The sequence below is a fragment of the Scomber scombrus genome, chromosome 2, assembly GCF_963691925.1.
Source record: "Scomber scombrus chromosome 2, fScoSco1.1, whole genome shotgun sequence".
NCBI classification, from domain to species: Eukaryota; Metazoa; Chordata; class Actinopteri; order Scombriformes; family Scombridae; genus Scomber; species Scomber scombrus.
The window spans coordinates 21,397,627-21,410,411 of NC_084971.1; the positions used below are offsets into that span (position 1 = coordinate 21,397,627).

A 12,785-nucleotide genomic window follows, 5' to 3' on the forward strand; every position below is an offset into this window, starting at 1 on the left:
AAGCTTTCTCTTCTCACGAGTTGCCATAAAGATTAGAAAATTTGAATTTTCTTTAAAAATCTTTAAAGCTTATACCGACAGGACATTTTGCAGATGCCTTATTGTCACTCTTTGTGATTTGTTGCCCTGTGGTTGATTGTGTAACTATGGGACTGCAACAGAAATCCCCCCCATTCAATCCTCATCTCTACCCATCCTGCATTGGCATGTAAATTATATGACAGTGACCAGACACAGGTTTTACGATATATTCCCCCAAGTGCTATTGTCCCAGGACATTGGTATTTCATTAGTGTGTGTCACTTCTAGGTCTAACTATGTTATTAAAAGAAAACCCGTGACAAATTGTAATTTCAGGGGACGCGCCTACAGATAATCCCCTTTCTGTTGATGGGAGATGCACCAGGGAGAGCAGTTACTTTGGCATAATAGATCCCCAAGGAAAAAGCAAATGACCTCTTCTCTATTCCTCCACAGGTTCTGTTCCCTGATAAGATTTTGTATTTTTTTATTTAAGCTTTTGATTGCAAGGGCAAATCACTGCAGTGTGAACTCTATAGGCTTCTCTGTAAAGTTGAGACAGAACGTTTTTGCTGTTGAGCTGCTCAGTTGACCGATCTTAATACATTGATTCACGTCACTTACTGAAAACATAAAGATACAGAAATACATAAAAAGAATAAATACAAATAAACAAATTATAATTATTCAGGGGACTCACCAAACAGCTCTTCTTAATGATGTAATGTGTAAACTCAAATTCTTTGTTAGTCAGATTATATATATATATATTTTTTTTGTATTGACCTTGATGGAGACCAGTGTATCAATGGATGTACATTCACATTTCAAAATCTTCAAATGGGATATATTTTATTACGGTTAATTTAGTGTTTTTTTCCCCCACCAAACATGATTTTATCAGCAGATTAAGCTAGTTATAATTGACATTTAGTGATATTTAGGACATAGTTATGCCAATTTATACTGTGTTTACATTAATCCTTACAGTTTGGTTCAGATTATCAACCTGGATTATATTATAATACACTAGATACACATGACGCGAAACAGAAATTACAGAGTCGTCTCAATGGTAACCTGATGGCTTGTTTAGTAAGATTATTTAATAATTTAGAGAAGGATGTTACATGTCATCCATCCATCCATCCATGGTTTTAGGAAGTTCAGTGAAAACTACAATCTCCATGGCAACGTTAGTTAGTACACTACCCAGTCACTTTGCGCGAACAAATATGGCGGTGTCCACGACGTAACTAAACTCCAGGCTCTCCAGACTTGAAAGAAAAAAAATCGAGCGATAGTTTTTTTTTTCATATTAAAAATGTGTCATTTCTGTGGAGCAACACTCATCAAAAGTGTAAAGAGGCCTAGCAAAAATAAATCAGCTGGCTGTACTACTGCAGCGGTCCCGTTGTCAGGAAGTGACGTTGCCTAGAGACAACACCAGCAAGTTGTTTTTAATGCAGCTTTACGTTTAATTTACTTGTCTGCTCGACGGAATAAATCCCTTAAAGGGCAGCATGCAGCAAAAAATGCAAATGTAAACGTGACAGACTGTTTATGGTGCGACCTTTTACCAGGTGAGATGTCGTTATCGTACAGCTAATGCTTTAGCTAAAGCTATATCCGCACTGAACTAATGTTAGCAAATTTAGCAATGCTAGTTAACCTGATGTTATCAAGGTTTAAGTGATAATATGAACATTTTAAACTGTGCTTTACCCTCACAAGCATCGTAGAGTATTCATGTTTTAAACTTTACTTTATGTGGAAAGTGTTGTCATGGCAGTAACGTTGCCCTAAATGTCCAAATGCCATGCCAAATTCCTTAATGTATGTGCTGTCAATAAGCTGCAGACATTATAGTAAAGCTGAACCAACTTTGTTATGAGATAACTTAACAATAATGTGACAGTAGTTAAATTAGTGGTTGTACAGGTTTTAGCTCCTTAAATAAAATCATGTCACACACTTTTTTTTCTGTCATCAAATGCAGGCCATGAACATGAAAACTCATTCCCATAAAATCACAGCATCCTAATCAACGTGCTGATTACTTAAACTAAGAAACCAATAACCATAACATAAAACCATATCTTAATTTATTATGCATATACCTACATTTTTACAAGAGTAAAATAATCATGTATGATTCAGATGTACTTGTCTTCCTGTTGAAGAAGCCATTGATTTCCATTAATTTATGTATAGTTTAAAAAACAACTCACAGATAATTGAACCCTGCTTGACCTTTGCGATGGATCACAGTGAACAGCAATTGTACAAATTGTCTGGTAATATGTAATTTAGAGCTACTGTACAATGATTAGTCAGTTAATTGATGTGTCGACTGACAGAAAATTAATTGACATTTACTCATAATATCACATAATCATTTCAGTCATTTCTCACACAATTGTTCTTCAGTTCCAGCTTAACATTTGTTGCTTTTCTCTATTTCAAATCGGCAGATTAAAGTAATTTAGTCAAAGATTGTCTCAGACTTTCATTAAGTATTTTTAAGAGAGAGCAAAATACGTAGCTCTTTACTTTAGCTTTTAATTAGCTCTTATATTACTTACTACTGCACTTCTCTTATAATAGTATATGTAATATAATGTTTAGTTACTTTTACTATGTACTGTTATTTTACTCTTATATCCCATCTTATATTACATGAATGTTTTTATTTCTTTCCTATTTCTTTTCTGTTCTTTTTTAACATTGTTTATGCTCATTTTATGTGAAACCACTTGGTGTTCGTAATTTATTTTGTTGTAAAGCACTTTGAGCTGCATTTACTGTATGAAAGGTGCTATACAAATAAAGTTATTATTATTATTATTATTAATAATAATATTACTACTTTGTATCTATTGTGATGGACTAATTAACACAAGCAAAAGAGTTTGGTAATTGATTTTTTTGTACAAATAGAAACCAGTGGATGTGCGGAGTGGCATTCATTTTCTTTAAAACATCAGATTTTCATGTAATGTACGTATATGTGATTTGGTGGCATGTTCGCTTTATAATCTTTAAATTAACTATACTTCAATCTTACACAACAGGTCCAGTGTTTACTTGACACAGACTGCCATGTTCAACCCCAGTGAGCTAGAAGGTGAGGTGGATCACTCGTTTTTCGACAGCGACTGTGATGACAGCCATGCCAGCAGAGATGGAGGGAAAAAGATGGACAGAGGCTCGAAGACTGAAAATACATGCAATACAGCAGGTGGGTTGTCCCCAAGTACTGATCGGACCAAAAAGTACCAAAAGCAGGACAACAGCTTTCATTTGAAGGAAGACGTGAGGAGCAGGGCGCAGAGGTCCAGCGTGTTGTCTAAATCACATAAAGTAATCAATAACGCTGGTAACTGTGGGAAGGACTCTAATTTGAACTCAAAAAAGTCCAGTGGAACATTTATGGCTCTGTTGGCCGACACCAATGAGACTGAAGCAGTGTTACCATCCAATCCCAAACACTCAAAGGGGAGGAATACAAAATCCCCCACACAACACCGCCGAAGTCCGTCTCCCATTTCAAGTGAGGTCAGCACGGACACAAACTCAGGAAGGTCGCCTTCTTTATCCCCTCGAGCGAGAAGAACCAGAGTCCGCACAGTGGAGTCAGACGGTTCAGTGACAGATGTGAGCCCCCTCTCAACTCCTGACATCAGCCCTGTCCCGTATTTGGACCTGAATCACACGGGGGTTGAAGACGGGAGCCTTAAAAAGCAGCAGCAGGAGAGTGTGTCCTCCACTGGCCATAGTAACAGACATCACGATGAGGACTCGGATCCAGATGTGGAGGAGTGTGAGTAAAACTTTGCCATTGTCGTCTGTCAGTTACATTTAAGATGATGTATATCATATATGTTATTTTTAAAAGCATTTAAAGGAAATAGCCTTTTTTTTTTTTTTTAATTGTTGTACATATTTTCCATGTATTCTGGATGTATTTGATGGAAAGAAGCAAAACCGTACTTGACAATTCGTCCTCAAGTCAAAGAGCCATTTGTACTTCACATAAAATGCAGGAACTACCTTTTAAAGACCAATTAAACTGACAACTTCCCTTTCCATAAATCAGGCTCTCTCATCTCAGAGATTCAGCTCGGAGGTAAAGTGGTCTACAGCTGTCCAGGAAGGAGTAACAGAAAGAACTACTCGTTCACCAACGATGACGTCCGGCGCATAGATCGGGAGAACCAGCGACTTCTTCGTAAGCTGTCGCGCATTTCTCCAACGTCCAGACCGGGAAGTGCAGCGGGAAGGAAATCCCACGCAGGGAACACCTTGCCTGTCGTTCAACACTCTCACAGCGGGCTCAAAAGGCAACAGGAACAGCAACGCATCGAGAGGGACAACCTGGTGAGTCGTGTGTGGGAACTTGATCATTTAAAAAATATATTCATTAGATATTTATTAAATATTGGCCGGAGGTTAGAAAATCACTTCTTTGGCATATTTACTTTTTTTCACTTTCTTCTCTCTTTAAAATTGAAGAAGGCTGAGAAGAACATTTCTTTTGCTTTAAGTTTGTATCTCATTAGCTGTAGCTTAATGTCATTGATGATACGCTCAGCAATGTCAACACTACTGCAGCTCTTCAAATCTATATCAAATCTGTGTTTCCTTGGACCACCGTGTAGCAAAGGCCTCTCTATTCTTAGAGTGAAGATAGATAGATATACTTTATTGATCCCAAGCTGGGAAATTACAGAGATTTGATCAAAGTGCTCATACACTGGAAATGCAGTAGGTGACTAGTCTGTTCCCAGCTTGGAGCCACTGATGTCTTTTTGCTATCGACTGTGGGGATTTTTTCCAATTGCGTTGCTTCACGTGGAGCTTTTGCTTAGTGAGCGATTTGTGCACAGCATGCATGTGGGAGTGTGATTGCATGTCTCACATTCAGCAACTCGCCATCACTGTTCAGCCTCGTGCTGTTTGGTTTTGTTTGCTGTGAAGTGCCACATTTAGTCTATTTTTATACTTTAATAGGGATTTGTAAAATTAGAATTTTGTGTTTCATTTCTGAGTCAAATACTCGCTCATTTTATGAATGATAAACACTTAATTACACTTAATTATACAGTATAATGAAGCACTTTATATTCAAAATAGTTTCTTCTTTTTTTTTTTTTACAGGATTTCCTGAAGAGATTGGAGTCCGTCAAGGCTTCACCTGGACTGAAGCGCTCAGAACAACTGTCAGACTATCAACGCCTAAGTGGATACCCAGTAGGTCCTCCACCCACCATCTATACATCCACCACAAATAAAGAGAGGTCCACCAGCAAGGGAATCAAAAGGCAGCGGGAACTGCGACGTATCGAGAGGGACAACCTAGTGAGTTTGCCTTCCAGTGTGGGAACTTCAAACCACTTTCTTCAGTGCTCTTTAAAACGAAGGAAAGTTGCACAGAGCAAAATGTTTCTTGTGCTTCACATTAATGATTCATTCGCTGTAGCTAAACAGTGTCAATTACGCTCATTAAATCCACTGTACATCAGAATTATGTTTCCTTGGATCACCATGTAGTAGTACAAGATCTTAGGAAGCTGATTTGGACCTGGTCGATTAGTTGATGAATAGAAAATGAAACCGCAACTATTTTGATAATCGATAAATAATTGAAATAAATAATAATAATATAATAATAATAAATAATTTTTTAAATAACTATTTCTAGCTCTCTGAAAAAGAGGATGCTGCTTTCTTTTGTCATTGCAAACAAAATAAGAAACTTTAGGACATCTTATTGAATTATGGGAAATGTGACAGGTATTTTTCTATCTTTACTGACATTTTATAGGCAAGTGATTAATTGATAATGAAAATAATTGTTAGTTTCAGCCCTAATTTGCTGTATTCACTGTAGCACTGGTGTCAAATTTTAGAGCAGTGCAGCAGGAAATTACCTCAGAGTAAAAATTTGATGAAAAACCTTTGACATGTGACATTAATTCCCATCTCTAGTTAAACTGATCCATCCAAACAAGCCTACGTGCCAAATAATCTTTAAAACAAATCTGCGGTTATTTAGTCACAATGTTAAACAATAAGAGTTTAAAAACTGATGAAGTATATAGATATTTAATGCTTCTCAGTCACAACAAACAGCTGCAAATATGCAGCTGCATTCACACTGCTGGCTTTTCAGTTATTTAAATTAAATTACGTGATCGTTGGGTGATATTGGTGACGTTTAGTCTCAAGAAAGAAGATTCAGGGTTTCTTATTTGCGTAATTGTATCTAAACAGACACTAAAATACGTAGCCGCTGTTGCTTCTTTATATGTAAGTTCTCATCCTTGGTTTGCCAGTGAAGATGTGTTGTTTGCAAATGTATTTTAATAGTGGCTATGGCTGCAACTAACGGTTATTTTCATTATCGATTAATCTGCCCATTATATTCTCGATTAATAAGCTAATTGTTTTGACTATAAAATGTCAGAAAGTAAAGAATAATTCCCTTGATAATTTCTTAAAGCTCAAAGTTTGTTTGGAGATATCCATTTTATTATCATTTATGACACAGAAAAGTTTGACTAAAATGATCATTTGATTATCAAAATGGTTACAAATTTAATTTTCTGACAATCAACTAATTGAAGAGAGCGGAAGAATTATGATCCAAAAGAAAAACCTGGTTCAGGCACTCAATCAATGAATCAACTAATTGTGGCGGTGCAGCCGCCTTCACAAACGGCTGTGATTTCCTCTAAAAACTTGTCCACATGTCTGAGTTTGATATGCTGACGTGTTTTTAATTAAATGTTCTGTAATTGGTTTTAATCAGCTATTGTAGACGCCAAAAGAAAACATGTCCGCAGTTTAGGTAGTTAAACTAATCACAGTCATATTTTACTCTGTGTGTACATAACTGTGATTTTGGGCAGTTATGTTACTTATTATTTTAACATGTATTTGCTTCCTTAAGTGTTCATATATGTTAGATACTGGTTAGATCCTGTAGGTGCTGGCAGTCTGAGAGAGCCTCCCCTGAAAGCAGACACGGATGGATTTGGACAGATGGCAGCAGGTGGCAGACTTCAGGCAGTGCCACGGAGTGACATTATAAGACCTCTTCAGCTTAAGCCTCTCACCCCATACATTAACCTCACCTGACCACTAATGATAGAAACCCAGGGCTCGACAAGTGGCACTTCCTTTCAAATTAATCAGGAAACGATCATTAGATTAGTCACTGGCCAACAGCAGCATGCCGCTTCCACCTCAGACAGGTGTTGTAAAGTGAAAACAGAAAACTTGTGTTATTTTCTTCAACATTACTGTCACTAATGTTTCTCATTATCACTGATTTTAAGATCTTTAGAGTTGTTGTTATCAAGAAATGTGTCTCAAACCATTTCAGGACAGACTGTCCCCTCTCCTGAGTCGAACTCCCTGCGTTGTCATGGATGCTTTTTGCCCTCTCTATTCTTAGAGTGAAGTAACTGAATATGCTGTGTAGTCAGTATAACTGCCCCACACATCATATAAAATACACCTCATTTGTCCTGCACAAGTAGAACTACTTCTATGTATTTAAAAATTGGTAAATTACACAATATGCTTAATTTTCTGCCAAAAAAGTGATTTAGATTTAGTTTGAAGAGATTTGTGCTTACACACTGGAAATGCAGTAGGTGACTATAGTCTGTTCCCAGCTAGGAACCAGTAATGTCTTTTTGTGACGACTAACGGACTTATGCACTTTAGGGGAATTGCTATCGACTGTTGGGTTTTTTTCCCAGTTGTTCTGCTTTACGTGGAGCTTTTGCTTAGTGAGCGATGTGTGCACAGCATGCATGTGGGAGTGTGACTTTAAGAGCCTTCACTGTTCAACCTCGTGCTGTTCGGTTGTGTTTGCTGCGAAGCGCCACATTTAGTCTATTTATATACTTTAATAGGGATTTGTAGAATTACAATTTTGTGCTTCATTTCTGAGTCAAATACTCATTCATTTTATGAATGATAAACACTTTTTAAATATGATGTGGTTTGTTATAATTTGTTGGTCAACAGCCGGAACAAAGATTGTCCACTAACAGTGAATGGCTCTTTGAATCAGAGGCTAGAAAAAGCTTTTTCATTCACAAAAAACTCCTGCTGCATATTTAATTCTGCTGTTATACACACTTGGAGGCACTGAAGACTTCCTGTAGAGTATATACAGTATAATGAAGCACTTTATGTTCAAAATGATTGATAGCTTCCCCATGAAAGCTATTGACACTGACCTCACACACTTTATATACCCACATCTTATGTCAGGACATTTGCAATTATGGTTTTAATTATGTACGGATTTGCTTTTGTTTTTTTCAGGCTTTCCTGAAGAGGTTGGAGTCCGTCAAGGCTTCACCTGGACTGAAGCGCTCAGAACAACTGTCAGACTATCAACGCCTAAGTGGATACCCAGGAGGTCCCCAGCCCCCAATCTATACATCCACCACAAGTAAAGAGAGGTCCACCAGCAGGATAGCCTCAGGTAGGTGACTCATATCTACATCAAAACATGTTTTAAACGACGATGGCTCATTCAGAACGAACAGATGTGATAAGATTGTGAATGAGACTAATATGCTAAATTAATGTATCATATCCAATCTGACACTTTGGCACTCTCTAATACCACATCAGGTTAAATTACTTACAAACTGTTAAGGTCTGAGTGTTACTGTGCTTAAAAAATGCTTAAATGTTATTTAATTTATGTACCTCATACAGTATGACAGTATGGTGACCTGCTCATACCAGGTATGTACCATTAAACTTGCTTCTCGATCATATGAGGACATATGAGGAGAACCATCGAGGAAATGTGGTTTATCACCTTTAAAACAGACCTTCTGTGAGAAAGCATCTGCTGTATACACCTAACCTTCAGTGAATGATCTGACTCCACATGAGCAGGTTGATGTATGTGTGTGTTTGTCTGTCTGTAAAATTATTATCCCCACGTCGAACGGTTGTCATTTTGTGTACTCGTTTTACTAAACAGCACTTCCTAAATATGAGTGTTATACCAACTTTAAGTCGCATATCTGAAATAATCTGTAATTTTTACATAACAGAAATATTCAATCTCTTGTGCACGGGTGCTCAAAATCCAATCAAGACTTGTGTTCTGCTAATGTTGCCGGTTTTATTTTGCAACACGGTGACATTGGAGAGACACACCAGTAAGCCTCAGTAATCCGGTGTCTCGGGATGTCCTGTGTAAAACGGCAGTCCTGGGTAAACTGGTCCGTAATACAAAAGGTTACATCGTGTCTGTGTTTTGTAGCAGACTTGTGTCATTTGTGCATCATGATTTAAACAACGTGGCTCAGCGTGTGTAATGGCACTGTACTGTGACGCGCCACTTGTCATATTGGAGGCTGCAGATTTATCACACATATATGACCTGCCGCCTCCAGGTGGCTGCAGAGACTCAGTTAACTGAAGGCGAAGAGTTTTAAACAGTGTAAGACGGCTGTGGATGACTGGTAAGACTCACCCATTCATTCATAGATCAGTAAAGACTGATGTTACTGCTCCAAGTACTTTATATCAAAGCCAATTCAAATGGCAAAGTGTTGATGAGAAAAAACGGTGAGATTTTTCATCATTATATATCATCATATTGTATAAACTTAAAGTCATTGCTGGTACATGTTTTGATAAGGTTTACGTATTAAATGTCAATTTTTATTTTCTTTCTCAGTGGAAGTTTGGAGTTAAAAAAAAAAAGTAAAAAGTTTGGTTTTTGATTTGAGTATGTGACAGTTAACCTGTAACCAGAAAACCTCTCTCTGTTGTCCACACCAGCAGGTAAGGGTTCCAGGTCGGCCAGTACTGCCCACCACAGCAGAGCAGCCTCCATCACCAGTGACTTCAGCAGCACATCTGTACCCACGTCAAAAAAACTCAGCTCAGTCCGACCCGCATGGTGCTAACAACACTGCTGTTTCCAGTCATCTGATCTACAAAGCAGCACATCACTGCCTCCCATTGATGACATCCGCTATTTGTTGCACTTGAGAATAGTTTTTACACATTTAGAAATGCATTTGAAATATTGTTTTTGCTTTCTATATATTGCTTCTTGCTAAATAAAGCTGCTTATTTTAGCACTTGGTATTTTAGTAATTTTTCACTTTCAAATGGGAGAATAGTGAACAGATACAACACTGTCTGAGCATGTTTTTTCCAAAAATGACTTGATTACTTGAATCATGTGAAACTGAACTTGAATATTGATCATTTTAGAGGTTACCTCTGTACTGCAGGTCTCTGTGTGTTTATGATGGATATCTTTTGTCCGCAACAAAAGCAAAAAATAATTATTTGACTTCTTTCTTTCAAAGTCAACGACAGCTCGCCAAGACAACAGAACACTGGCATCACATAAAGAGTAAGAGAAATAAGAAATCTTTATTCTTATTTAAATAATGTATGAAGTGGGATACAGAATCAGAATGGTCACAACGTAACAACACATGGGCCTCAGCATATAAAAGGTGGTGACATCCTCATCAGCACAACTCCATTGAACCACCAGCTTGACTATCACACTGAAAAGACTGGCCATGCCTTTTGGCACAGTGTAGACGGGATATATATACAGATTTTTCTGAGGAGACACATCAAATATACGTACTTTCCCCGCGCTGTAACACGAGCTGTTATCCCTTCATAACAAAAACTAAGACTTAAGAGAGGTGGAGGGTTTCTTTGGGGATTGGTGGATTACAGACATTAGTAGCCTATGTGTACTTCTTGATCTCGTCGTACAGCACCAGCACAAAGGCACCACCCATGCCTCTGATCACGTTGGACCAGGCACCCTTGAAGAATGCTTTTGATCCCTCATCCTTAATGATCTTCTTCCAGCAGTCCATTGTGCCCTTGTACATGATGTCAGCTGTGGAAATGGAGACATGGATAGTGATGCGCAATGTTCATAAATGCATGCCTAAAGTGCGCAATAGCGCCAAAATCCGTTACTGTAATGACATAATTCACAAGCTTAGTGACACTCACCTCCTTTACGTCCAGACTGCATCATCATACGACGTCTGACGGTGTCGAAGGGGTATGAGATAAGACCAGCTACGGCGGTGACAGACTGGGCAATCATCCAGGTGACGACGATGTGTGTGTTCTTGGGATCTGGGAGCATACCTGTTGGAAGAGCAGTATAGTTACACGAAAGTCACAAGAAAATACACCTATAGGAGGATAAAAAAGGGTAAAGGTCGAGTCGAACAGATGTGCGCACCTTTGGCTGTGTCGAAGCATCCGAAATAGGCTGCTCTGTAGATGATGATACCCTGGACTGACACGTTGAATCCGAGGTAAAGACCCTTGAGGCCATCGGTTTTGAAGATCTTGCTGATGCAGTTTCCAAGACCGGTGAACTCTCTCTCAGCTGAGCCCTTGCCGATGTCGGCAGCGAGTCTTGTTCTGGCGAAGTCAAGAGGATAGACGAAGCAGAGGGAAGTCGCACCGGCCGCACCGCCAGATGCCAGGTTGCCAGCGAAGTAACGCCAGAACTGTGTTTTTTGATCCACACCACCGAGGAAGATCTTCTTGTACTTGTCTTTGAAGGCGAAGTTGAGGGCTTGGGTGGGGAAGTAACGGATCACGTTGGCCAGGTTGCCTCTCCAGAAGGAAATAAATCCCTGTTCTTTTGGGATCCTGTACACACAGTCCATGATTCCCTTGTACTGCATATCCACTGTGATCTGTTTGCTGGCATGTTGGACCTGCAAGCACGGACAGAAAAAAGATCATGAAAAAAGAAATATTCTTCCTCCCAACAAATGTGACGAGTCTTTTAGAAAAACTTGGTGGAAAGTAACTGTGCCAGGGCACCTTTCCTCTGAGCAGCTGCATATTGTTTTTGTGAAATTGTAATTGTGATATTTTAATTGTAACTATCTTAGCCGGTGTTTAATATTCTCCAGCCAGGAGTTGTGAATTAGTTGTAGGCCTTGCCGTCTACAGGCACACTCCTGTCATTTGAGAATCAGCTGTGGATTAGATTACATACTTGAAGTTAAATTTAGCAATTAACTTTCACTGAATATTACTGCGGTCATCCGTTCAACTGTAATAATAATAATTAACTTATTACACATAGTAATAGCTCAGAAAATGTATATTATGGCCGTTTTATTGAAGCACAAACTGTATACTGTCAGGCAGTCTTGCCATCATCACCAACATTACAAGAGCCAGTGCGTAAAACTATCTCCTCATTAACGAAGGACCTCTCACGTGCTCCTTGACATTACGCACAGACCATATGAACCCACTAGCACAGTGGCACTTGTCTTCCATTAAAAATATGTTTTTAATAAGCAGTTTTACAGTTTTAACGTTTGCTTTACCAGTTATCCAACATTTACGCACACTTTACGCACACAATAGTGAATATGCGGTCCAGCTGTGGGGGGAAAAGTTGGTTCAGTTATTTACCTGGAGCAACAACTTGACTCTCTCAATGGGAGCGACAGCTGTTTTGGAGATGGCAGCGGCTATGCCACCAGCCAAAAAGTCCTTCATGAAACTAACCACCGCGTCCGACATGGTTGGATCTTTCTTGTGCAGGATGTGAGACCCCTGACTGTTCCAAAACCTAACCACGGTCTTCAAGGAAACCCGACGCTCCTTCAAGTGGACGAGTCCCCCCCATCTGCCCTAATATATGGGGGTCATTTATCGCGAGAATTTTGAGTGATGGATTTGGAGCTTGT

At 38.9% G+C, this 12,785-nt stretch overlaps 2 protein-coding genes across 3 annotated transcripts; one reads left to right on the forward strand and one right to left on the reverse strand.

Moving 5' to 3' along the window:
- Window positions 1–1,470: 1,470 nt before the first annotated feature.
- Window positions 1,471–10,137, forward strand: cfap97 (cilia and flagella associated protein 97). 2 transcript variants are annotated; one of them, XM_062432588.1, is made up of 6 exons: window positions 1,471–1,604; window positions 3,096–3,844; window positions 4,121–4,401; window positions 5,182–5,382; window positions 8,368–8,530; window positions 9,853–10,137. In XM_062432588.1, the coding sequence occupies exons 1-6, from the start codon at window positions 1,585–1,587 to the stop codon at window positions 9,978–9,980; spliced, it is 1,542 nt and encodes a 513-aa protein (XP_062288572.1). In that variant the 5' UTR covers window positions 1,471–1,584; the 3' UTR covers window positions 9,981–10,137. The 2 variants fall into 2 exon arrangements, with proteins under 2 accessions (XP_062288572.1, XP_062288576.1); XM_062432592.1 differs by having other exon boundaries at window positions 9,856–10,137.
- A 302-nt stretch (window positions 10,138–10,439) lies between these two features.
- On the reverse strand, window positions 10,440–12,714 carry slc25a4 (solute carrier family 25 member 4). The gene is made up of 4 exons (XM_062432603.1): window positions 12,508–12,714; window positions 11,306–11,792; window positions 11,068–11,208; window positions 10,440–10,948 (listed from the first exon to the last, which is right to left on the reverse strand). Exons 1-4 carry the CDS (start codon window positions 12,616–12,618, stop codon window positions 10,791–10,793), a joined length of 897 nt encoding a protein of 298 aa, XP_062288587.1. The 5' UTR covers window positions 12,619–12,714; the 3' UTR covers window positions 10,440–10,790.
- Between the last annotated feature and the right edge of the window lie 71 nt (window positions 12,715–12,785).